Here is a 27,903-nt window from a genome sequence, read left to right as displayed (position 1 = left end):
ATTTGACCTTTCTGTCAGAAGTCATCAGAAGGTCATCTGGATGGACTGCAACTGCACAAGTGTCCTTTTGAGCGACACTCTTGAAATCTGGTAGGCTCATGGACTGCCGACTACATGGGGAAGGGAAAACGAACACTTGAAAGTGAACATTTCCAAACATCACTCTGAGGCTATGTCTACACTGAACTTGGAGGTTGTGACTGGAGCTGGTATGGGCACACTCACACCAGCTTTAATCTAGCGAGCATGGCCAATCTAGAAGACGTAGCCGCATGGACTCTGATGTGGACTAGGAACATCCGGGATTCTGACCCTCTGATGGCCTGCACTGCTGCTGCTACGCTCTATTTTTAGCCCACTACCTGGATCAGAGCTAGCACCGGTATGTCTTCTCAAGCTGGGAAATCACAGCCCCAGCTCGAAGTGTAGGTATCCCCTAAGTATAAAGGAGGTTCAGGCTCCTAATATAAACAGATGAAGCTGCTATTTGCACTGGTGACTCTGATTTCAAACAGGGGTAAATTCTTCTAATGCAAATAGTGGCTTTGCCTGTCCACGCAAAGGATTTGCACTAGTGCAGTTACACCAACGGCTGGAATTGGGGCAAATCCCCAATATGGACAATGCCAAGATCCTGGCAATGTGAAATCTCTCTGCAGCACAGTCTCAGTTATTAAACGCTGGGAAGTGGGGAGAGACCAGTGGGGATTGTGTGCCAACTAGAAGGCGTGAAAGAGTAATGAAGTGCACACGGGAGAGCTTCTACTGTATTTTAACCTTGTGTGCAGTGGTTCAGGGACGGGAGGCATTTGACACAAAGGCGCAACGCAAAATAATGTTGCACATGTGCAAAGTGGATAAATACAAAAAGAAATAACTGCTAATAAAATGTGTGTATATCATAAGCATTTTAGCTGTGAGATGCAGCCACATATAACGTTCAAGGGCGTCCTCCGAGTTTGCAGCTGCAATCATGTTACTAGACTAAAAGGTGCCGTAGGCTGGTACTGTGGTTAACAGCTCCACAGGCAAAGGAGAAGAACTGTAACTTCAGCAGCCAGCTGGTGCTGCTTGATGCTCTCTTTGTGAGTTTAATTGCCCCTTTCCCACCCCCCCCCCCAGCCTCTCCAAGTTTGGTATAGGCAGTATGTCTAAAGGTTTTGAAATTGACAGTCAAAGTCTGTCATCCTGCAGATGATGAACTTCCACTGACGATCCCTGCGGGGGAAGAGAGACAAGAGATAGACATTAATGAGGCGAGGGCAACCGCAGAGGACAAAATTATACAAATGAGAACAACTTTGCACTAAAGGTGCCTCCAGCTAGCAAACTCTGACTGTCTGCCACTAGCCCAATCAGTTTTCCTCCAAGTGTTACCTGCTGTGCTGTTACATTACGGAAGGCAGCTGAATATTTCAGAAGATTAATAATGGCCTGCCCTGCCCCCTGACAAACTTACGAGCATAAGGCTACTGAATTACCCATCAGAAGATATCAACTTTTGATCATGATCTATCTCCAGTAAGCTTCAAACCAGTGATTAGAGGAGTAAAGCCAGGCTGGTTATGATCAAAAGTCACTGGTCAGGTGATGAGTCGCTCTGTAATCTGCGGTACATGAAATGGGTTGGTTGGCTTCAGCTGTCATATGGTACTGGGTAACTAAAGAATTCAGATGTAAAGTAAAATATTGGCAGATGGCAACTGTGATTTAAATTAGTAATGAGTGGCTCTCCAAAGTTTTGAGGTTTCCAGAAGCTCTGATACAGCTAATTGTCTGAGCTTGAGTCTGAACACTGGGTTGGTAACTTTGTGAGAGCTAGTCCAGGCAAAGGAGAGATTTCCTTCCCAGATCATGCACAGTCTCTGTCTTCTGCTGGCAGCCCCATACGGAGCATGCCTCTATGCATTCAGGAAAGACAGGAGGTGCTGTAGAGAATGGAAGACAGACACTGATCTCACATTTGCTGGGATGTGACTCGATTGACTTCAGCTGAGTTACTCTTGACTTACACTGGAGAAAAATTTTGCCCCCTGGACTCTCTATAAGTAAAAGTCCTTTCAGTTCAGTTTTAATTTACTGTACATATTATTATGGTAGTTGTCCACATTTTAATGGAGTGTTATTTAGAACAGTGTGTCTCTCACATTAACCAGCAGGGTTTAATCTTTTTTTGAGATTTTTGCCTGGCTAGCTAGTTTTGATTGTTGTTTGCTGACACGTATGTTGCCAAGGGCTAATATAATGCCAAACTTATTTTTAGATTCAGTTTAAGAAATCATCATCTGTGTTACATGCGTGCTGATCACAGATGTGTTACTCCTTTGGTCGCTTGGATACCCAGAGATACAGGTACATCATGCTTCAACAAGGTTTTACAGCTCAAAATTATGGTCTCTTAAATTAGCACCTGTTGTAATGGAGGCTCTAAGCTCAAAAGCTCAGATACAGTAACTTTGCCATTAAGAGACATTGTCAAGATAAAAATCAAGCGCGTTTAAAATAAATGTTCTTTACTTCATGTATTAATAATACTGTCTATGATATTAAAACAGAGTTTTGAAACGTTAATTTAGACCTCAATCCATCAAACAAACTTAATTTTAAGTCCCATCAACTTTATTTGGGACTGTTCAAGGCACAGGCGCCGACTTTCATTTTCCTGGGCGGGTGCTCTGCCTCCTGCCCCCAGCGCCTCCTGCCCACCACCGAACAGTTGATCGGCGGATGGCTGGTGGGTGCTGAGCATTCACTATTTTTTTTCCATGGGTGCTCCAGCCCCGGAGCACCCATGGAATCGGCATCTATGATTCTGGGCTTACTTTGTACCCTTGGTGCTGTTCGTTTAATCTCTTGCATTTCTCTTAGGGTACCTTGTAAAAAAAGGTGTGTTCTTAGCTCAGGTTAGCTAACTCAGGTTAAAGTAGCAGTGAGGACATAGCAACTTGGCTTCTAACGCAAGTCAGCCACTCAAATTCAATCCCAGGCTCCTCTAACCTGAGTTAAAGCTGAGTTTCTGTGTCTTAACCTGAGTTAAGAACACACCTGTTTTTGCAGTGTAGACATACGCTTAATTAGGAAGCAAAGTTTTACTGGTCACTTTCACTCTGTGGTTCTCATGTACCTAGTTCTGTTGTATTCGGGTTTCCGACACTGCAGGGAAATATTTAAATCCTCAGATAACCTGTTTCCAATTAAATTAAAAATGTACACTGTTTCTAATCCTATTAGATTAGATTTGTTGTTGTTATACAAAACCTAATTGGGAGCCTAAAACACCTGATAGTTTAGCTAATCTATCTGGGTAGTCAGTGTCTTCCTAGGCAGTTCTATTGCACTTACCACACAGGTAGCTGAATGCCAATGTGTCTTTAATGATGATTCTCATAGCAGTTAAGAGATTTCTCACTATTCAGTTCACTCAAGCAAAGACACAGAAGAACAGATGACAAAAATCTCTGTATACCAAATTATTGAACTTCGTATAAGGCATGCTCCAGAAAAGCTGTGGCTGGGAGTGACTTTTGTGTCCCGCCACTCGCACTGCCAAAACCTGCTGGGTTCCCACAAGGATTGCTGAGGAGGGCATGCTTCATGCATTTTAACGTGTACACCCTACAGTATAACCACGGCCCACTCCGTGACTGCAGATTCCAAACCAGGATTTAGGGAGACCTGGACTGGTGGCACTTGGCAGAACAGCCTGGATTAGTCATTCTGGCAACTAGAGAGCTGGAAAAAACAGCAAGGTCTGTCTGTGTCCAGCTACCTCCCTAAAGATTCCCAGGCTGTGTTACATTAGCCTTTTTTTCTCTAAAATCCCCCACTGCTGCTATCATAGGTTCAGCTCCACCAGTGATAGTGATGGTGGGACAGGGGGCTCCTGGATGTAGCTGGCATTTTAAGCACCATGTCATCGAACCCTGCTCAAAGGTGTTCCAACCAGGAGCCAGCGCCTCATCTACACTAGTGCTCCCACTGCTACTATCACTGGGGATAGCAGCAGTGGGACATGCTAAAGGGAAAAACCTAGTGTAGCCATGACCTTGGAGTCTTGTCTCTTTTCTACCGCAAGGGAGACTAGGCACCTCTGATCCAACTGCCTGTCTCTTGCATCGGTTACTCCTGCCTCTGTTAGGAATACTTTGTGCTACAAGGTTGCCAGTAAGCAATCAGCAGCCCCATGCAGTTTTGTCAGAAACTATCATTTCTGGGACCGTAAAAGCCTGGGAATTTATTATCATTTCTGCAAATCCACGACTCCCGTGGCATTGTGCTGACAACCTTGGCCAGGGGGAGTCCCTGGTTTGCTGCCAGGGAGCTGGGAAGGTCACTGTGGCCAAGGCATCTCTTCTTTTCCTCCCACTGTAAATTTGGGTGGGCGGGAAAAGTGTTTGAACTCCTAACTCTCCTCTCTCCAGCCACTCTTGGCAACAACTGACTGCCTCAGTACACCCCAACTCAGTATCTACAACGGTATCCCATAACGGTGGGTTAGCAAATTGACTTGGTGTCACTGCTAAAATATCCAGCAGTGACATAGTTAACTGGGCACTGCATTGTTCTACATTAGGTTCACATTTTGGAGGTTATCTCTGCAACCATGATGGCTAGAGTGGATAATTTATTTTAAGGTGAAGATTTTGGAGCACAATAATGCAGCAATTTCAAAAGCAGACCAATGATATCCATTTGCATGCCTGTATAATCTCATTGTACACAGAGCCCTGCTCATAAGGTGGTAACGAATGCTAATGATAAATAATGGTCTGGCATGATTAATACAAAGTAATTAACTCATTCCCTGGAAAGGAATCAGTGTTATATTTCATTACCCTTAATTCTCTGTGCCTGACTTTGCAGCATGCTTCAAACTACAGGGCCTGAAGTTGCTCACTTACACCTTGTTTTATATCACTGATTTCAGTGAAGTTATTCTGCATCTACGTTGTGTCAAAGGGGTGGAAGAATCAGGCCCATTATAGGTAAAATTCTCTATTTTAAACCACTCCATATTGGGCCTTATGAAACACCACGGGTTCTACAGTCCGCTTCTGCAGACCCCCATCCAAATCCGCAGTAGATTAATAGGGTTTCCCTTTTTTGTGCGTCCTTCTGCCTAAAACCCAGCTTCTGATTCATTAAGCTGTTTGTGAATGGGTTCTTACACTAATGAACCAGCTTGATGTATGGTACAGAATATTCATCAGTGTTTGGCCCAATCCACTTTTAAGTTATTGAAGGGATGGGGCTATTCAGTCACATTATGATTGTGTATGTAGCTAAGATGTTGTGCCTTTGTTTTTTATATTCTGCACCTTTAAATTACTAAGAACTCTCCCTGTGTGCATAACTCATGTATTTATGCATCACCCTGAACAGAGGAGATGCACATACTGTCTGTCTTCTCTCATGAAGACTTTACTTTTGTTCCTTTCTGTTACTTTTATTTTAGACAAAGGAAAACAATTTTAGATGGAATATATTGTGTTGCTCTTTGCATATGGAAAAACATGTAATTGAAATCCCCTCAAATTGTTAATGTCAGTTCCCTGAATGTCCACAAACACAGGCATTTTAGTCCCTGTCAAGGCTGATGGGTGTCCATTAAAGGGAGCTACCCTCCCCCCACTTCATTTATCACAGTCCCTTTCACATGACTGTAAATTATAAGAATTGGTTTCAGGCGTGGGGAATAATCTGAAGTCAGGTCGATAAGAATATGGAAATTACTGTACAGGGTCAGACCAATGATCTGTCCCTGTTGGCACACTGCTTAAAGGAGTTCCAACCAGCAGCCAGCCACCAGCACTAGGCTCTACTCACTGGGTCAGAGAAAATAATCGTACAATCACCATATATAAAAGCTGGGGGTGGTGTTATATTAGGATTGCTGTGAGGTTTCAGAGGGGATATATCTACTGTTATGATGGGGTTTGGGGGTTGGGAGTGGAAGGGGAGTCCCAGTCCTCTTCTCCTTGTACCCCCAATGATAGCACCTAGCAACTGTCTACCTTAATCAAGCTAAAGATGGCAAATGCAGTCTTCAGGGGCTCTGTGGCTATGGCAATTGATGCCAGTGTAAGGGGATTGAGGGCATTGTATCCTTCAGGACTCCACCCTGAAAGAGGCTTCTAATTTGTCAGGAAGCAGCATACATCTGATGTGGATCACCTGCGGCTGATGCAGTGTGGCGCACACAGACTGAGCATGCAAGTGAGCAGAAGGAGCAGATGTGTCTCCACCTCTCCACACACAGTTTGCAGCATTTGGCAGTCCTGTGTGGCCTGAGGGAAACACCAAGCGCTCTATACACCTACTGTCTCCCCAGTTGCCTTCATGAAGGGTGGGCTGAAATGAGCACCTCTGTCCTTCCAGGGGTATGGGATAGTCAAGCTGGAATTTTAAAGATCTGGATAATTTTATAAACAACAGTATCCAGAGCTAGGCCAGAGCCAAAACTCTAGATCCAAACACCAGTAAATCTGGGGGGAGCACAGATCCATATGTGAACTTTTTGGCTGAGGCCCACTGCTAATAACACTTGTAGCTATGCCTACGAATCAAATCTCATCTAAACTGATTACCACTGGGGATGGGGGGGGTATTCCTCCCCTCCCCCATGTACAGCCCATAACAATTACCCAGCTGCATGAGGACTTACCCAGATGAGGGATAGTGCATTTGATGGACCATCGTTTGATCCAGTATGGCAATCCTATATTCATGATGGGGGGGAAATACCCACTTTTTCTCCCACTTCCAATAACAACACAAAACAAAAAGCAAACCTGTCCACAGCAGAGAAAGTAGTAGTTGCTCCTCGGATGTAATGATCATAAGTGTACATCATCATGTCCATATCTTCTCCATAGTGTCCTGGCTGTTCTGTTGTCATACTTTGTCAAGGGAAAAGAAAACACAATTTACCTTTTGGAAGAAACAAGGAATGAAAAAGAATTGACTGAGTTCAGATCAAGTGCCAGAATCTTCACCTCTATTTCTTTGAAAGTCTTTACTCTTTGAAAGTTCTTATCCATTGACAACATAATAATGCAGAGCCCTACACATAACATGGTTTTGTTTCTCTTGCATGCAATTTGTTCTTGGAATCCTTTGGGTAATTACAAAGAATTTAGCTTGTGTAGAGCAGGTCTGATTATTAAACATTGCCTTTCTCCCAGAGTTGCTGCTATCTGAACAAGAATGTAATGCCTGTCTATTTCTTCTGGTTTTGTTGCAAGTATTTTCACTTTCCTAGTATCAGTTTGTTTGGTTTACTACAGCAAAGTGTCCTAAATATTGCCAAGTCAAACAAATACAACCATCTGAAGAAGTGAGGTTTTTACCCACGAAAGCTTATGCCCAAATAAATCTGTTAGTCTTTAAGGTGCCACCAGACTCCTTGTTGTTTTTGTAAATACAACCATGTCTCCATTTATGACTTATATGTATGAACATAACAGCTATTGTGTTCCTCTTTCTTCTCTTTCCTCCTGGTTTGTATTCACGCTTTAAGAGAGAATGATCTGGATTAAATGTGTACAGTGTAATTTATCCAAGGATCTCAAAGTGCTTCTGCAAACATTAATTAAATAATAGTTACAAGCAAACTTCCTGGGACGTAGGCAAGTAGTATTATTCCCATTTTACAGATGAATAAACAGAGGCACAGAGAGGGTAGGCAGCTTGCCCAAGGTCATCCATCAAGACTCTGGTGGAGGTTGGCAATGGAGACAAGAGGCTGGATTGATCACTGGGTTTATGCAGGTGTAAATTGAGTTATATCAACGTGAATCTGGAGTAACATAGTGATGAATCAGGTTTCAGGAGGAAATTCTGTCCCCATCGAAGTCAATGCAAAACTACCCCTGACTTTAATAGGAGCAGGACTTCACCCCAGGAGTTCTAACTCCCAGTTCCCTGATCTAGGCCCCAATTCAGCAAAGTCCTTCAGGACATTCTTACACACACAAATAGCCCCCTCCCTATTCAGCAAAGCACTCAACTATGCGCTTGAAGCCTATTAAAGTCAATGGGATTTAAGCACATCCTTGAATATTCTGCTGAATAGGGATAGTATTATTGGGGTTACTGTACTTACATGTTAAAAATTAAGCATATGCTTAAGTGTTTTGGTGAATCAGGGCCCTAACCTGTAACTATGGGAACTATCAGAAACTGAAAGAATATTTTAAGGCAAATGTTTCTGATTTTTCAAAAAGATCATATTTACATATGATCTTAGGCTGTTTTATACCAGAACTGTTTCTGTGAAAATTCTCTGGAATTACCACCAATGGCTGTATAATTAAATGCATTTTACATTACTTTGTTTACCATACTATTGAGCTGTTTATTTTCTCTGTACATAGCAGATGTGACTTAATTACAGGTCATTTTCTGCTCTTGAAAATGAAAGGAAAAGACCATCCAGTGCAACATCACAGTTGGCAAAATATTATTCCCGGGCAAATGAAAATAAGAATCAGGTTAGAATTCTGATGCTGCTGTTTAAGACCTTAAGGGCATCAGGAGCTGATTCCTTTTTACCCCACACGCATTCTTCTGCCACCGACCTATCCCCTAACCATACACCATCATCAAACAAATCAGTGATTGCAGCATGAGTGCAACACTGCCTGGTCTTATCTGAGAAGTGTGTGATCAGGTCTGTGTAACAGCATCCATGTCAGCGTGCCAGTCAGGGGACTGGCGATCAACCCAGTCTCTGTGGTGCGGTGTTGTTAAGTGATGATCCACATACAACATTTCATCACTGATACAGGCAACTGCTGCAGACAACTGACTGGCGGAGAGGGAGGGAAAGCTCAGTGGTTTGATCATTGACTTGTTAAACTCAGGGTTGTGAGTTCAATCCTTGAGGGGGCCATTTAGGGATCTGGGGCAAAAATCTGTCTGGGGATTGGTCCTGCTTTGAGCAGGGGGTTGGACTAGATGACCTCCTGAGGTCCCTTCCAACCCTGATATTAACAATAAAAAAAAAAAAAAAACCCTGTCTGAAGGGAGGAATAATACAGCCAGAGGAATGGATGATACTGAGCTGGGTTTTCTGATAGTAGGAAGGAGACAGAGATGTCCTCTGTGGATGAGAGGATTTGGGTGATAGGCCTCAATCCAACTCCCACTGAGATCCCTGAAGAGATCTGGATCAGGCCCAGAGTTGTCTTCTTAGCATATGCACAATGTGCCTCAAGTGTTGGGTTGCCAGGCATCTGGTTTTTGACCTGAACGCCCGGTCGAAAAGTGACCCTAGTGGCTCCGGCTGGCACTGCTGACCAGGCTGTTGAAAGTCCAGTCGGTGGTACAGTAGGGACCCGGGGTTAAGGCAGACTCTTTGCCTGCCCTAGCTCTGCGTGGCTCCCAGAAGCAGCCACCAGGTCCCTGCGGCCTTTATGCGCATGGGCGGCCAGGAAGGCTCCATGCATTGTCCGCGCCCTGAGTGCCGGCTGAGCAGCTCCCATTGGCTGGGAACTGCGACCAATGGGAGCTGCGGGGTGGCGGCACACTGCAGGTGCAAGGGCACCCACAGCGCACGGAGCCTCACTGATGCACCTAGCGGCCTCAGGGACCTAGCGGCTGCTTCCTGGGAGCTGCAGTAAGCACCGCCAGGACCCCACACCCCTGCCCCAGCCCGGAGTCCCCTCCCACACCCAAACTCCCTCCTGGATCCCACACCCCGCAACTCCCCTCAAACTCCAACCCCCTGCCCCAGCCTGAAGCCCCCTTCTGAACCCCAAACTCCTCATCCCCAGGCCCACCCCAGAGCCTGCACCCCCAGCCAGAGCCCTCACCCCCCTCCCAGTCCCCAACCCCAGCCCGGTGAAAGTGAGTGCGGGTGGGGGAGAGTGAGCAATGTTGGGAGGCGGGATGGAGCGAGCAGGGGCGGGGCCTTGGAGAAGTGGCGGGGCAGGGGCGGGGTGTGGGTGTTTGGTTTTGTACAATTAGAAATTGGCAATCCTACTCAGGTGACTAGGATTCATCGCCGAATTTGGTCCGCTGGTTGGATCATTAGCTTTCCCAGGCTGGGCCAGGTACTGACAGGGAGTGTGATGTGAACACTGATCCATCCTAAATACAAGTGCGGCATACGTGGCAAAATCTCTTTTCAGTTGTTCCCAAGTGAGATGGCAACTTGTCTTAGACTATGTTTGTGATATAACTTGCGACCCTCTAAACTGAGGCAAACTCAGTTGGAGTATTATTGTGATTGATAGCTGGCACTATATTATTTCTGCTTTGGACACATCTGCCTTCACGCTCTTAAAATATATATCTAGGGCTTCTGTTTTTCAGGGTTTATTAATATCATTGGCAGGGAATTTTTAGCAATTTTTGAGTTTTATGTAGATGTCCAAACATTGGGGATTTTTAGGGCTTTCTCTTTGAATGTACTGTAATAAGCAATGTATATCACATAAGACCATAAGAACGGCCATACTGGGTCAGACCAATGGTGCATCTAGTCCAGTATCCTGTCTTCCAAGAGGGAATGAACAGAACAGGGCAATTATTGAGTTATCCATCCCATGCCATCTCCTACATACCCCTAATCATTTTTGTTGACCTTCTCTGTACCTTTTCCAATTCTAATGTATCTTGCACCAATGCTCTGTCTTGCACTGAGCTTCTCCTCATCCCCAGGCCCACCCCAGAGCCTGCACCCCCAGCCAGAGCCCTCACCCCCCTCCCAGTCCCCAACCCCAGCCCGGTGAAAGTGAGTGCGGGTGGGGGACTGGGAGGGGGGTGAGGGCTCTGGCTGGGGGTGCAGCCCATTATGGACCCTGGCAGTAGAGAATAGTCATGTGTAGCACGCTCTGGCCTTGGCCCTGACATGCCCATTCCACCTCCTATCCTACCCATATGTTACTCATTACAGTAGTACATGCTGTAATAAGTAATCTCTCTGAAAGGTTCGAACCAGAACTATGTTAAAGCACACGAGGGAACCTTTAGTCACACCAGTGGGGTTTACTCAGAGGAATTAATGCACAACACGTTAGTGCGCTTTCAAAATCACACCCTCATAGTCTGCATTCCTGCTCTGTGTAGATAAGCTCTTAGATACCATCATTTCAGGATGGGGCATTTGGTGTTTACTGGATAAATACCCATTTTTTATTGTTTCTCTTTTTGTGTTAGGGGTGTTTTATCAGAAGCCCTAAATATGTATTATTTTAAGCAACATCAGAGACTTCTCAACATGGGCAAATCAGCTTGACTATTTATGTTACTATCTTATCTAGGGCCTGATTTTCACTTACAGTAAGCCACTCTAGCAGAATAAAGGAGCCCCTGAGTAGATGTAAACAGCCCCCTGAGGATATCCCCACGCAGGAGGTCTCCCCAGCTGGTGTAGAGCTGGAATAAGAGCACAATACTGTCCCTGTTCCCAGGCTCCAGTATAGGAGGTGGAATGGGCACGTCAGGGGCGAGGCCACAACACACCACACAATAACTATTCTGTACACCCAGAGTCCATAACTGGCCATGGGAAGCTGAGTGAAAGACAGAACATCCCTGAGGCTGCTCTAACTTACACTATGGGCTAGGCAGGTCCTGGCACCACATCAGAATGTGGGGAGTGCAAAGGTCATCTAAAGCTACCTTTGCCCTTCCCCATTCCACACTTCCTGCCCCAAATATGGGAATGGAGTAAATGAGAATCAAGCCCCTACCATCGATCCCTTGAGTCTACCAAAACTAATGGGATGTAGACTGGAGCCTTCAAGTTTTGCTTTATTATGAATACAGATGCTCCTGAGCCCCTTTTGTTCTGGAGAGGAATGCTATAAATAGGGCTAGGACAGCATGGTTCAAGTTCACTTAGGTCTTTGTGGTCTGTCTGTCTAATTCTATTTTCTTTGACGTTAGCTGTGCTCGTTTATGTAACTCTTCCCGTAAGCCTATATGTCTCAAGGTCAGTCTGATTGCATGCTATCCTTTAGAGAGAGATGCAAATAATTAATCCTATTGCTGGGCGATGTGCTATTATCTTCCCTTTGTCTTTCACCCCCTTTTTGGAGTTTGGGAGCCAAAACACAGAGAGATCATGCTCTGCATGTTACTACTGGTCCTTTTCAATACCCAGGCCTTTTCCCCAGAAACAGAGATGTCATGTACGTAAATGGCTAAAAATCTCTTAAACTGAGCTGACTGGCGTATGTGATTGGTAATGGATATGGAGCCTTTCACCACTGCTGGAGGTTGCTACTTTAAGTCCAGAGCAGGCTGGTAGTGAATCTAAGTTATTACCATCTAAATGTTGTACAATGGCCTATGTGGAGTAACTCGGTGGTCTCAGTCCAGGTCCTAGTGAACAGGTGTCTGCATCACTGCTTCTTGGCAGCAGTCTCAGAAGCAAGGCCAAGGATATAAATGTAAACAACCATCTCCTTTTCAGTCAGAGCTGAGGCACATTAGCAGAGCAGAGCACACCCCTGGGGGTGAAACTTGAAAGTTCCACTGTCCTGGTTGTGCTTGTTCAGCTGATGGGGGGTGGAATCCGTCTCCAGGATTGGGTTTGAATGTAGAAATGCACAAAAGAAAAGCAGGTGTCAGTTTGTGTGTGTGTGGAACATGGCAGGAGAACATTAATATATATTTTGTAATGGATTTTCTCTTTGTCCTTAATGTTGGCATGTAGATTTTTCCTCGAGTTTTGTTTGTTTGTTTTTAGTGTATCATGACTTAAACTCTTCAAGTGTTAGGGTGGGCCAGGATATGTGTTGCATAAAAGGCGTCTTTAAAGGCTCTGCATCTTTAAAGGCTCTGCATCTTTAACAGGATTTTTATTTTAGTTTGGAAGGAGGATTTTGTTCTCCCTGGGGAAGAATACATGCATAAGAGGTTAATAATACAGGGAACATTATTTTATTCAACCCAGGGAGAGGTCTGTAATAATAAACAATAATTACTAGCATGTCTCAGCCACGATCTCAGAGCAGTTTAGCAAGGTGGGTCAGTAGCATTATGTCTATTTTACAGATGAGGAAACTATGGCAGTGGTGGCCTGATTTTCAGAAGTACTGAGCACCCACAAACCCAGCAAAGTCAATGGGAGCTGCAGGTGCTCAGCATCTTTGAAAATTAGGCCAAGAGAATTTAAATGACTCACCTAAACTCACACAGAGATTTCATGGCAGAGTCAGTTAATATAAGCAGGGAATATAAGTGAGGGTCCTTTAAAATCCTTTGAAAAGCTTGCTCCTAAGTGACCAGAGGTGCTAGCGAACAGAAGCGGCTAAGAGGGGAGTTTTGCAAGGGAGTTTACAGAGGGGGAGTGTGAAGCAGGGCTAGATACATTTACCATTCCTTAAACTTCTTTAAAGTTAAGCCAAAAAACACCCCCTGATAAAAACAAAACTTCAGCAAAGGAACTAACTTCAGGAGTAAAAGAGAATGCAGGCAGAAGTGCAGCTACAGAGTGGGGGCGATCCAGTTTATTGCACCCAATGCAGCATGTGTGATTACCTGCCCTATGGGCAGGTGGCATATGTGTGCATTCGGTGCAAGGAGCGCCGGGCCCTCAGAGACCATGTACGGGCTTTGGAAACCAGGGTGGCTGAGCTGGAGAAGCTAAGGGAGACAGAGAGGTACATAGATGAGACTTTCTGAGACACAGTAAATCAGTCCCATCCCCGGTCTGACAGCCTCTGTGCTGTTGAGGAGGATGAAAGGGAAGGAGAACATCCAACTGGAACAGAGGGAAACGATCCCATAGATGTGCCCCTCCTTCCAGATGATGTTGTGGCATCCTCTTGCACTGTTACCACTCAAGAAAGAGATCTTGGAGTCATTGTGGATAGTTCTCTGAAAACATCCACTCAGTGTGCAGTGGCAGTCAAAAAAGCTAACAGAATATTGGGAATCATTAAGAAAGGGAAAGGTAATAAGACAGAAAATATCATATTGCCTCTATATAAATCCATGGTATGCCCACATCTTGAATACTGCGTGCAGATATGGTCACCCCATCTCAAAAAAGATATATTGGAATTGGAAAAGGTTCAGAAAAGGGCAACAAAAATGATTAGGGGTATGGAGCATCTGCCATATGAGGAAAGATTAATAAAACTGGGACTTTTCAGCTTGGAAAAAGATAACTAAGGGGGGATATGATAGAGGTCTATAAAATCATGACTGGTGTAGAGAAAGTAGATAAGGAAGTGTTATTTACTCCTTCTCACAACACAAGAACTAAGGGTCACCAAATGAAATTAATAGGCAGCAGGTTTAAAACAAACAAAAGGAAGTATTTTTTCACAAAACACACAATCAAACTTGTGGAACTCCTTGCCAGAGGATGTTGTGAAGGCCAAGACTACAACAGGGTTCAAAAAAGAACTAGATAAATTCATGGAGGATAGGTGCATCAATGGCTATTAGCCAGGATGGGCAGGGATGGTGTCCCTAGCCTCTGTTTGCCAGAAGCTGGGAATGGGCGACAGGGGATGGATCACTTGATGATTACCTGTTCCGTTCATTGCCTCTGGGACACCTAGCATTGGTCACTGTCGGAAGACAGGATACTGGGCTAGATGGACCTTTGGTCTGACCCAGTATGGCCGTTCTTATGTTCTTATGTCCTTGACTCACACTCTACAGCTCTATCTACTGTGCCCCTTCCCCCCTCCCCAATAGTGGCTGTATTGCTAACGATGCCTTATCTTGCTTGTAAATTGCAGATTTATTATACAACCATATGGCCAGTGAGATGAGAAGCTGCTCTTTAACCTGGTCTTTGCTCATCATCATGCAGCACTTCCTCCAATGGAGCCGTGACCAAAAGCTGGGGCCTTCTATTTCACATGGACCGTATACTTGTGATCTCTCAGAATAAGCAGTAGCCCACAGGTGGCCATGTTGCTTCAGATGCCGTTTGTAGTTGTGTAAAGAATGTGGTTTCGCTAAGGGGAATTTTGTATTACCAGTGGTGATGGCTTCATACGGCATGTTTGCAGCACATGGGAGTTAATTGCTTGTTTAACAGAGAGGAAGATTTTCATACTTTTGGAGTTGGGAATTAGGGGTATCCCCTCCTAGTAAGCAGCCTGTGTTGAAAAGCGAAGGGAGGTCTCCTTTTAGTAATGCTTCGGGAGAGGCTCTAGCCTAGTGCATGATTTTAGTAGAGCCCCAAGAGAGGAAGGCTGCTAAGGCTTCAAGAGCTACAAGGCGCCTGAAGCTGCTGCAAAGGCAGTGACCCTTTTATGGGGGCAGCATGGATGGGACACTGGACTGGGGCATAAGGAGTCCTGGGCTGTATCCCCAGTTCTGCTGGGTGGCCGTAGGCAAATCACTTCACCTCTCCTTCCCCTCTCTTGTCTAGTTAGACTACAAATTCCTTAGCGCAGGAACCATGTCTTATCATGTGTATGCACAGCGTCTGACACAACGCACCATGATCTCAGCTGAGGGCCTGTAGACGCCGGCATGATGCAAATCTCTGTGTGATCTGGGAGCTGCTGTCCATTCTGCAAAGGGGAAGGACTGAAATAGCGTTAGGTAGTTTTTCAACATTAAATGAATTAGGATCTCTTCCAAGGTGGCTAACTGATAGCCATGGAGACTGAATTTGTCAGGTTGTATTCCTGGGGTATATGTCAGCAACAAAACTTCACTTTTGCCTTAAAGTGACCACATTCAACCGGAAGGTATTGAGAGTATAAATGTGGGTTTCCAATTCTGCAGTTACTTTTCTGACTCTGTAACTGCACTGCTCATAATCTCAGAGGTGCCAGTTAAAGCTCCCATGGATTATAATAGGGTTTTGATGGCAGCTCGGGTAAAGGAAACAGACACTTCCTTTAGGGCCAATAAACTGTAAACGCTTGGAAAATGGTGTCGTTGCCTGGACAATCTAACTAAGAGAGAAAGCAGCCACAGCGCAAGCCAGACCTTCTGGCATTCAACAATGCTGGTTGTTTGGAGAAGGGAAACAATCATAAACAGTCTGTGCAGACTTTCGGCTGCTCCGGTGACATGTGTTTGCTTTTGAGAGCATCGAGTCAAGCTTTTCAATTACCCTACGAAAAGAAAAGTATGAGGTCGAATGGGGTTATTTAGTAATGACGTGTCCACATCTGCAAGGGATTTGTTGCCTTTCCAATTAGATTACATTTGGTTCCTTCCAGAGAGATGGCGGACACCTAGTCTCCCACCACCAGATGTATTTTACTTTTGTAGCATTTCCCCGGGCAGGTAAAGTATTGTGTTTTTCCCCTCTCCTGTAATTAATTTAACAATCTTCGGTATGGTAGAAATCCATGGAATTCAAGAACAAGGCTTATCATGGTAGGGAAAAAAAAGAACTCCCAAAAAATATCAAGTTCAAAAATCTGAGACTGGAACAGGCTACTGTTGTAGCTTGCAAAGGGAGGCGTATAGAGGAGTTTCCCTGGGAGTTAGTGCTGAGAACATATGTTCAATGTTAAGCATGTGCTTAAGTCCACCCATGTTCAGCAAAGCACTAAAGCATGGCTCTTAGTTATATAATGGTGCCTTAAAAAAGTATTCTAATAAGTAGTATATATAATCTGAAGAAGTGAAAGATAAATGAACTTTATATTTACGCTGAGAAGTTGGAAAGATTCTAACAAGTTGTGTGCTGGCCCACTGTATATTGGGAAGACTCTGTCTCTTAGGAAGGAACTTTTCATTGCATGAGGAGCATTGGGGTAGGATAATTGATCATTTTCTCCTTCAGGTGAAACACATATGCAGTCTAAAGTGAAACCCAAAATATGAGCGATAGATATATTGCTTATAGAATTGCAAGAGAAGATGCAGAAACGGGCATGAAAACATTTTGAGTGGGAAAGGGGGTCAGACAAATGAGATAAGAAAATCTTAATTCTCAAACTACTCTGTGAATCTCTGGCTCCTATTAGTTTTCCTTGGAAATCTCCCTGCACTCAGATACCAAAGTGAAGGGCTTTTTTTGATTTAGATGAGAGTAAATCAGGGATTTGCAAACATTTTGGTAGTGTGAACCACATTTTCTTGTGGCTCACACATTGTCCATGGGGCAACTACAGTAACTGCATACATGGAAAAGTAATATTAGGAAAATATGCCTGTATTGGTACATGCCTTTTAAGGCAATTGAGCAGCTGGAAGCAAGAAGGAGAAGCCAGCACCATGTGAACAGCTAGTTCTCCACAGACAACCAGAAATTGTTTCACAGACTAGGCCACAGTCTGGGAGCCTCTGACAGAGAGAGAGAGAGAGAGAGGCCGGGGGGAAGAGAGAGAGAGATGTTATCAGAATTGGACAGGTATTGAAATAAATAATTAGCTCCAATAGTGGGTGTGATGCTTCATGGATAATTCAGAAGACATGGTCCCTGCATCTAAATAGACCATGTATAGCTAATGGCTGGTGGATGAGAAGTAAAGGAAAAATAAGTGCTGAGCAGAGAAGTTTAGCAGGGTCTTGTTTCATATTTTCTGTTGGCATCACAGAGTGCAAGACCAGAATGAGTCATGTGAGGGGGTATACCTGCCCTGCATTGGGCAAGAAGAGGTTAACCCTACGCTGTGGGCTGAGGAAGCCAGGCCCCTTCTCCCCTGCTGGGCATGCTCCAACTGGAACCACATTATAAAAGGGAGCCGCCCAGCTCAGTCTGCTCTGACCGCTGAGAAGACAATATGTGTTGCGGGTTCCTGTCCAGGAGCTGTCGGAGTCCCAGACTGCAGAGGCCAGGCATGCCAAGACCCAGGAGAATACCTGGCTAGCCATGGGAGCCCAAGAGAAGGAGTCGTAAGGAGCTGCACCGGCCAAGTACCCCAGAGAACCAGAGGGCCTGCGGACTCTGGAGCAGACATTGATCCGGTTGTGGAACCGGGAACGCAGTCAGTGTGTTTTGGACAGATCCCTGCTGACCCAGTGGCGGATACTCTCGCTGCTGATAGGGCCCTGGTGGAGTAGGGAGGGCCAGGGTCCACCTGCCCAAGCTGCCAACCCAACCATGGGTGGTGGCCCACCCCGCTTTTTGGCCATTAGGCTGCGCTGCCCTGCACCAAAGCATAGGCCCACTGACTCTTGCCATTAGGCCTTACCACCCTGCACAGGAAGCCAGCCCTCTCAACTCTGGCCACTAGGCCACGCTGCCCTGCATGGAAAGGCACCCCAATTAACTTGACTGTGGGGCCATAACTCCCCCCAAAGGAGTATACGGGGTATACCTGCCTAGCAACAGGCCACCGGATCATGACCTCCTGTATAGCACAAGCCACTAAACCCCACCTAGCCACCCCCACACCAAGCCAACAACTAGAATTAGACCTAAGTATTACAGCCCTCGGGAGACTAAACTATTGTGTGCTACAGGCAGAATACAGGAGGGATCGAAGTACATCAATGTCCAAGGCGCTTGCAGTGGTTCAGTAGGGTTCTTCTACTACTATATCTTGTATCTGTCTGGCTAACACTACTTTGAGGGGAGGCCTAGGGGTGGTAGGCCACTTGGAAGAAACATGTTTTAAGGAAGGACTTTAAGAAGGAGAGTGTCAATGGGGATGACACACTGGGCCAGGGAGGGGTTCCAGGCTGAGGGCGCCACATGGGCAATGGCACAAGACTGGAAGAAGGACATGAAAGCAGGAGGTTAGACATGTAGCTTGGACAGAACAAACTGGACCCTGGAGTGAGTGACCAGAGATGAAAGCACAGAGTCAGGCAGAAGTTAGACAATGCAGAGCTGACTTTATAATGTCCCTGTCCCCCTGGAGGATCCCAAAGACCTTTAACAAACTGTGGGCAAAATCTTGTCAGATCTGCCCAGTGGATCTCCACTGCTGTGTCCTGCTCTGTTTAGATGAATGGATCTCTACCCCAGTCACTGGGGAATCTGAGCACAGAGAGTAGAACAGAGGAGCCAAGATTTGTTGCGTGGATCTGCGAGCAGGATTTAACCCTGTTTTTGGAGGAAGCATTTCACTCTCCTTAAAATGCTTCCACTTCTGCATTGGAATATCGCTGCTCTTTAACAGTGCAACAAACACTACACAACAGCTGATGACAAGAAATGGAGAATGCCATGTCTTTTTGAAACAGATGGGCAGGCTTCAGGCTTGTGTGTAGTGTAGGAGAGAACCACAAGACATGATGAACCCAAGACTATTATTTTAGATCTTGTGCTAATCTGCCTTCAGATTTGCAGGGCATGGCCAAGTGGTAATACCAAGACTGTTTGAACGAGAGTGATTTGACTATATATATACAAATTATTTTAACTGTTTCATTGGAACACACACAACAAATTCCTGCCTCACAAGAGGTTGAGCCTTTAAAATCTGCCTAAAAATGAGATCCAAACAAAGTCTCCCTCACATGCTGGAGACTTGGCCGGTCTGTCAGTACAATTTGCAAATGCAGAGCATCTGCAGACCACATAAAGTGGGAAAGTCACAGAGGGGCATTTACAGATTTTGCTATAGCTCCTTTTACTTAGGCTTTTAAAAATGCAGTTTCTTTCCCTCCTGGCTGTAAGGAGATTGGATTCTGAAAATTAATGCACTGCTGTTGCATTTGGTTGGTAGCCAGCCAGCCAAACAATAAGGCCTGCAGGCATGTGAACATCTCACATGCATCGCAATGAAGAATGCACTTCAAAAACTAGTTCTGGTCACAAAGCTATACGCACATTGTTTCCTTAAAAAATGTGTAAGAGAATTATTTAGTGTGCCAGTGAAAAAAATGCTGGATTAACAACCATGGAGACTGAAGTCCCCTGTTTCACCTCAGAGCAGGCAGGAGCAATGCAAACTTGCCTTCTAATATCCTGCTAATAAACTTTCTCCTTGTTTTAAAAGGACCACATCTAGGGCAGCAGAGGAGCTCAGTACCCATGGCCCAGTTAGTCCTTAGCCTCCCTGATGAGACTGCCAACAAGGAGACCAACAAATGCCAACTGTGATGATCTTTTCTGAGATGCAGACATCTCTTCACCAGGCCTTGGACTATGATCACTAATTCATTTCCACAGAGGCCCCCAAACAGCCTATGTACTACAAAAAAATTGGAGAATGATTTGTGCGAGGTGACTAGAGGTGAAAAGTTCCCTACTCTGTTCCCAAATCCCCTGAGCCATGCAACCCCCAGGTGATACTGCTTGGCCAGAACTGAAATATACGTGCTTCACCTCGGTACACAGAACTAACTTCTTCTCAATGCATAAGACAACAGGGCCCAATGGTCAGTTATGCTACATTGGGAGGACAACAATTTTGAACACTTTGCAGCAAGAACTGAGCAGATTTGGGCTGTAGTAAATCTTGTGGAACTCACCTACAGGAGTATGGGCATCTCCGGCTGTAGCGGCAGCAGTAAAATTGCCACTCCCGATCAAGCACAGATGGAAAATACTGGCTCTGGAACCCAGCCACCAGTCCATTATTTGAACAGGTCTGATACCTGAGAAAAGGGAGGGAAAAACAAAACACATTATTAAGTAATATTTTAAAGAAGAAAGCAGCACTTACATAGCAATTTACATCTTCAAAGCACTGGGCAAGGAAACGATACAGCGTTGCCAACCCCAAATATTCAAAAATCATGAATCAGGCAAAGATTGGCTTTAAAATGTTAAATTAATGCTTCTTTTTCTTTGCCCTCTGGTATTTGAGCATTTAGGGCTCACTGGGGTCACATTTTCAAGCTTTTCTCTGCAATCCTGTGGGCTAGAAACTGATTTGATGAAAATGAAAGTTGAGTTTCTCATGTAATCACCTGAATCCAGGAGCTGGGGCTTTAATAAAAACATCAAATATTGTGCAATAAAGTCCCAAGAGTTGGTAACAGCATTACAATATTATTTTGTACGTGGGGAAACTGAGACATTCTCTGGGGGGGAGATTAAAAGCCTTGGCCAAGGTTTGAATTTGGATTTGCAAAATGAAACACTTGCTAAATTTACTGAACCACTAGGCTAAAAGTTATGAGGGAGGTCCTCCACCAACAACCCGGGGTTACAAAAAACTCATTTTTTCTTGTAGGGCAGACGATGCCTGAAAAGCCGATCGTATGATACTACCACAATGTTCCCTCTTCAGAGCTTTGCTAATGAAACATCAAGCACAATGTTTTCCCAGGAAAAAAAAGACTGTCCTAGGTAATTTTGTTTTCCTGTAAAACGCTTTCCTGCAGTGGCACTGCACAAAGATCTATTATTTTTAATATTCCATGCAAAATTTCCTTCAAGTGGAGCAGCAGGACAGAAGTGCGTGCCCACTGGTTTTGCTGATGGTGTCCTTGTTTTACAGAATGCCATTACCTGAGCGATACAGCCCAACATCATTCTTTATCAGCCCATTAAGGACAAGAAGGGAAGGGTAAGTGCTTGAGGCAAAGCTGAAAGCAGTTAAAGCACTTCAGCTCAGGCCAAGGGAGGCCCTCACAATGTCCAGCTCCACTGAGGTCATGCAACTTCCTGTCATCTGCTTCTGCCAGGGCTGCAGGAAACTCCACCATCCATTTCCTCCAGGGCCTTGGGAATCCTGTCACCCACTTCCTCGTGGCCATAGGCAACCCTGCTGTCCAATCTGGCTCGTGCCACTAGCAACCCTGTTTCCCTCACATGAGTCACTGGCAGTGACCCATTCCTCTCCCACACAACCTCTCTGTCCTTGGGGGAGGCTAGCTCCTCTTCCCCATGGCCTCACTCCTTGTTGAGGTTGACTGGTGAGGACTATACACAAACCTAAGCAGCCCTGCTTCCGTTTCCGTCTATGCAAATAGTCCTACTGGAGTCAATACAGTAGATCTGTGTCAAAATGCACCCTGCTGTCCCTTTAAAATAAACCTACAACTGCGAGGAAACCAGCTTGTTTATGGCAGCTAGCACGAATGGGAACATGTGGCAAGGGCAGTCTAAAAAGCAGGCAGCCTGATTCCCGGGTTTGTGTAATGCTTTCCCAGTGTTGGTCATAGAGTCTGCACAAAAACAGTCCTCCAGAAATGTACTGGGCCGTGTTGCCAACATGTGAACAGGCAACTCCCACACACATAATCTTCCTTAGCCCATGATGTAATCTGTGTCCCAGGGAGTGTGTGTGTGTGTGTGTGTGTGTGTGTGTGTGTGTGTGAGAGAGAGAGAGAGAGAGAGAGAGAGAATGATTCAGAGACTGCAGAATCTGTTTTCCCCACTTCCAACAAAACACTTTCCCAGAATCCTAACCAAGGAAAAGAGGCAACAAACTTACATTAAACCGCACTTTGTTAGAAAAGTGTATACATTGTGCCTGAAAAATAAACAGGTTGTTGAGGGTAGGGCACAGCATTAGTCTATGTAATATGAAGAGGGGCTGGGGGATGAAGACCTCATAAAGCAGGGGTGGCCAACCTGTGGTTCTGGAGCCACATGCAGCTCTTCAGAAGTTAATATGCGGCTCTTGTATAGGCACCGACTCTGGTGCTGGAGCTACAGGCGCCAACTTTCCAATGTGCCAGGGGGTGCTCACTGCTCAATCTCTGGCTCTGCCATAGGCCCTGCCCCCACTCCACCCCTTCCCGCCCCCTCCCCTGAGCCTGCCATGCCCTCGCTCAGCCCCCTCCCCCTCAGCCTCCTGCAAACCAGAAAACAGCTGATCGGGAGGTGCGGGGAGGGAGGAGGAGGTGCTGATCAGCGGTGGCAGCCTGTGGGCGGGAGGCGCGAGGGGCAGGAGAGCTGATGGGGGGCTGCTGACGTATTACTGTGGCTCTTGTCTTTGGTAATGTACATTGGTAAATTCTGGCTCCTTCTCTGGCTCAGGTTGGCCACCCCTGTCATAAAGGGACATCCTTTCTTGGGCAAGAATTGTTTGTTTGGTTATTTTAATCCCTGCCATTTGGTGCAATTTGGTTCATTCCATCCACAGTTGTTCTTCCTAAATATATATTTTTAAATAATCTCTGCCAGAGATAATTGAGCAGCGGCCACAGAAGAAATGAACTTCACCAGAGGCAGAGAAATCACCCAAATCCTCCCTTCATTCGGGTGGAAAAGTTTTAAACTGAACTCCCAGGGGCCCCTCCATTGTAAAGGTAATGGGATAGACATACATTACCCTTCCTCGGATTACACATCCCTGTTCAAAACGTGTCACTGTGTAGCTGCCACGACAAAGCCATAATTAACTGGGCTTATCTTATAAATTATTAGAAACTGACACTGTCCCCCTGACCTCTCACTGCTCCAATCCCCCGCCACTGCCTACCCACTAGTCATTAAGGGCCAGATTCTACTGCCCTAACATTGAGTAGTATCTTGTTCCCCATACAGTCTCCGAGAAGCCAGTGGAGACACTTGTGAAGTAAGGGTTCTACTCAGCATGACTAAAGGTGTCAGAACCTTCAAAAATAGGCCCCCATTCAGCAAAGTCCCTAAACATGTGCTTAACTTTAAACACATTCATAGATCAGAAGGAACCATTAGATCATCTAGTCTGACCTCTTATATATCACAGGCCACAGAATTTCATCCAGTTACTCACATAGAATATCAGGGTTGGAAGGGACCTCAGGAAGTTATCTAGTCCAACCCCCTGCTTAAAGCAGGACCCATCCCCAGCTATTTTTTTTTTTTTGCCCCAGATCCCTAAATGGCCCCCTCAAGAATTAAACTCACAACCCTGGGTTTAGCAGGCCAATGCTCAAACCACTGAGCTATCCCTCCCCCCATGTGTGTGTCTGGCCCCATTCAGCAATGTGTTTAAGCCCATCTCTATTCAGTAGAGCACATAAATATATACTTAACTTTAAGCACATGCTTATGCTCATCCCCTAATCAGCAAAGCACTTAAAGTTAAGCCTGTACTTAAGTGAACACATGCTGAATCAGGGTCATAACAGTGAAAAGTCATAATATTTCTTCCTCTCTGAGCTTTACATCCCCACTCCATTTTCTCTCTCATGTTTTTTTTCAAAAGACTGTCTCTTGGGTTTATTTCTGCTTTGAAAACTGCACAATATACAGAGATGGTAATTAGTTAAAAAAACACAACTAGACAGTACCAAGTTCTTGGTCAAAGGTCTCTTTTTGGTGTTTCAACCAGAATGGGGTTTCTGATGCATGTTTTAGACAAGATAGCCAGCAACTGGAGAGAATTCAAAGGAGAGCAGCAAAATTGATCAAAGGTTGATTAAAGATCTGGGAAAATTAGACCTCTAAGGAAAAGTTAAGCAAATGGAGAACATGTTCAGGCTGAAAGCAAAGAGGCAGAGAGGGGGCATGGCAACTGTGACAGATATTGCAACTGTACATTAACATCTGTGGGGACCGTGTTGTATTACGTTTATGTATCACCGTGAGGCAGGGATTGTGTGCCACTCTTGGGGACAAGGTGTGTGTGTGTGGGGGTTATCACCGCTCCTCCAGAACCAAAAACAGTGAGGGGTGATTACATAGTAAACACCTCCAGAGAAGTACCGACCATGGGTAGGCCTGCATATACTGGTTCAAACTGGGTTTTCCAGAGACCAACAGACAAAGAGAGGGCTTTTGGCATAAAAAGGCTGCATTTAAATTGACTCGCGCTTTCCTTCTGATCTAGCAAACAGGCAGGACCTTCTCTCTAAGGGCCCCAAACCTTGCAGAAGAATTGGAAAGACTTTGGGAAGACTGATGGGTGACCTCTGGTAAGCTTTTAGCATTTGCATAGGAACTTTTACTGTTTTGATCTGTTTTCTCTGCGATGCTTTTACCCTAAGAATAAATATGCTTGCTTAGAAAGAGCTGTGTGGTAACATGTAACAGTTTGAAAAACACTGTTCATAGCCTTCGGAGAGAAAGCAGTGCACAGATACTGGCCTTTAGGCAGACTGGCTTGCTTGGGATATCTCAGTACAAGGCAGGGAGCTCTGCAGCCTTAAAACCCCTGCTCTGAAGGGAAAGAGGCGTGGGTCTCTGCCCAAGAGAGGTGATGGCTAGGAGCCAGAAACCTGAAGTGGTGGCCTCAAAGGACCACAGAGGGGAATTACAGTTACCCTGAAACTGTGACAACAACCACCTGCTAATATGCTAAAGGGACATCATGCAGACAACAATACATTTATTTTCATTAGTCAGTGAAGGCAGGACAAGACGTAACAGGGAAAATGTAGATTAAATATTAGGAAGAATTTTGCAACTTTATGTTTGTGAATGGAGCAGGCTGCCAATGGAGACTGTGGAATCTCTGTTGTTGGTGATATGCCAGGTGAGGCCAGACACCCATCAGTCAGGGATGATGTAAGGATAATAAAATCCATCCCGCCACAATGAGAAATGGATTAGATAATCCAGCAGAGATCGTTGCCAACTGAAGTTAATCTAATTTGTCTCTCACAAGTAGAACTGATCAATCAGGAGGCCAAAAGGGACACAGAGATGGCCAGAAAGAGACTCACTGTACTACAGATTAACTACAGATTATTATTCATATTTGTGTTCCTATACAGTTCCTGAATGGAAGTATATTCAGAATAGTGTCAGGCACGCAAATACCATGGCGATGAGCTTGGTAGAGAGCTGGAAAAGAGAGGCAGATAGATAAATAAAGAGAAGACAGAAGGATTGGATTTTCAAAAGCCCCAAGAAAGTGACATAGGAGCACAAGTACCACGGACTTTCAGTGGTCACCTAGGTGCTTTTGAAAATCCCACCTGAAATAGATCCATATAGGAAAATAGAAAATGCTCAATATAGAGATAAGATAAACAGAACAGACAGATAAAAGAGTTAGACAGGACAGGTTAGTTAAGAGAGTAACATACAAAATAAATAAGACCGACAGATAGAAAAGAAGTTAAATAAAATATCCAAGATAAATAAATGCTGGAGAGATAAGATAAGTAAACACAGAAAAAGAGAGAGAGAAATATCTAAGATAGATAATGGATAGAAAAAAAGAGAGGAGAGTGAGAGAGAGAAAAGAAAGTGTGAGAGACAAAGTAGAAAGATCTAAGAGATGAGAAAGAAATAAGGCATAGATGACATGCAGAGGATATAGACTTCCTAGGTACATATAGTTCTGATGATGAATGTTGCTAGAGGGTTCCGGTGGCATGAGAAAACATTTTGTATAGAATTACACAATATCCTGTTTGTGAGAAATGACTTTAGCAATTACTGTCACGGATTGTTTGAGAAGAAAAAAAAGTTTTCTTTATTTTTAAACAATAGAAACTCATTCAAAATTATTATGCAATAAATGCAAATTGCATCAAAGTATGAAAAGGACTGCGTAATACATTACCAGAATTATCTCAATCTCTTTCTTATCTTTCCATCTCTATCTCCTTCCTACCCCTCCCTTTTTCTTTTCAGTCTTATTCCAAAGTGAGTATAAAGAGTCAATTTTTTTCTTAGCAATTGCATCAGCCATAGGAACTTATCACAGGGTGAACCGAGGAGCATGAATCATTCAGAACATGACTCAAACCCCTTGAAAATCAAGGCTTTCACATTTCATTTTGAATTTTTGAAAAATTTCCTGTTTCATGCAAAATCTGCAAAAGTTTGTGTTCTTTACTGAATTTTTTTGAGCCAATCTAAAATGTGTGAAATTTTTGAACTGAATACATGAACATTTTCAACATGTGTCTGTTTTCCATTTCATGAAAACATCATGAGAAAATGAAATTTGGGGAACATGTAATGCCCCAGAATGAAATGCCATAGATTGTCCCATGAAACTTCGCAACCCCCCGCCTAAAATCTGATAATTTCTGTCGAGTCCTTTTCAGAAGCAGAGTAGCATATATGCATGTTAAATATGAACTACAGCTGATCATATTAGGCTTTCCCATATAATTAATATTCACTGTCATCATCATAGATTAGCATGCATTTTGGGCCCCTGTAATACTGATGTGAGTAGTAAACAGTCCCATACTGGGCACAAGCCAAAGTCTTCAGCAACAGAAAGATATAGAGAAAAAACAATGCTACGCTGGGAAGGAGCTTTTTCTAATGATTAGGGTTGGAGATTGGTAGTCAGGAATTTGGGTTCTGTTCCCAGCTCGGTCACTGATTCCTTGTTTAGCTCTGGGCAAGTCACATCCCCTATCTGTGTCTCAGTTTCCCCATCTGTAAAATCAGCAGCAACAATACCGAGCTACCTCAGAGGTGCATTGGACTCCTCCAGTGGGAAAGTGCTATAGAAGTGTAATGTAGGATCATTATCACATCAGTATGCATCATTACTAATATGACTAAGACAGTCATTTGTAATGGCTAAGCAGATAATTAATGTGCACTTGTACTATCACCACTGTGTTAATATGCACCCTCCAACTTTGGGCATTGCAATTTCTCTTTCAAAAGATAGTTTAACAGTGTCCTACCATTGCATTCCAGCTCTGTTGATCTCTTCCCACCAGCATTCTGTTGGTTCCCCAAGACTCTGGGGCGTAGGCATGCATGCATAGTTCCACAGTCTGTCAGAGCCTTCCTTCTTGCTGAAAGTGCTCCTTACTGCCACTATCACCTGGCCATGGGGGCACTGGAAGTTGAAGCCCTGACGATACACATTGACCCACCCATCATTACCTCCGTAGTCATAGTGTTGATAGTTATAATCCCCATACTGGCCCCAAGCCACCGTCACCAGTGGCAGGAACACACAGAGAAGAACAAGGTCCATGTTGAATATGTTTCTGGCTTAGAAATGCCCCACTGGTTTGTTGTGCTGGCCCTTTTATATTGCCTCTAACATGTGGCTTCCAGATGTTTCAAATCTAGATCCAAGTGCAATGTGTCATTGTTTAGCGAAAGTTCTCTGACCTAAAATATTGGCTACAGACACTTTCAATTACTTTTAAGGTGGAACTCTGCAAGAATAGTAGTGCTTAAGAGCATAGGAACTGGGGTTTCCCAGGAGTGTGAACCTTCTCCAATCCCTTACTGTAAAACTACTATCTATA

General features: G+C 44.6%; 1 protein-coding gene across 1 annotated transcript; it reads right to left on the bottom strand.

Annotated features, from left to right (window-relative positions):
• Positions 1-27,638, bottom strand: DPT (dermatopontin). The gene is made up of 4 exons (XM_024218166.3): positions 27,325-27,638; positions 20,311-20,436; positions 6,792-6,899; positions 1-1,218 (listed from the first exon to the last, which is right to left on the bottom strand). Exons 1-4 carry the CDS (start codon positions 27,621-27,623, stop codon positions 1,152-1,154), a joined length of 600 nt encoding a protein of 199 aa, XP_024073934.1. The 5' UTR covers positions 27,624-27,638; the 3' UTR covers positions 1-1,151.
• Positions 27,639-27,903: the final 265 nt, after the last annotated feature.

The sequence above is a fragment of the Terrapene carolina genome, unplaced genomic scaffold (genome assembly GCF_002925995.2).
Source record: "Terrapene carolina triunguis isolate 2854851 unplaced genomic scaffold, T_m_triunguis-2.0 Scaffold558, whole genome shotgun sequence".
Taxonomy (NCBI): Eukaryota; Metazoa; Chordata; order Testudines; family Emydidae; genus Terrapene; species Terrapene triunguis.
The sequence above is the reverse complement of the archived record's forward strand: the minus strand, read 5'-3'. Positions and strand labels throughout refer to the sequence as shown.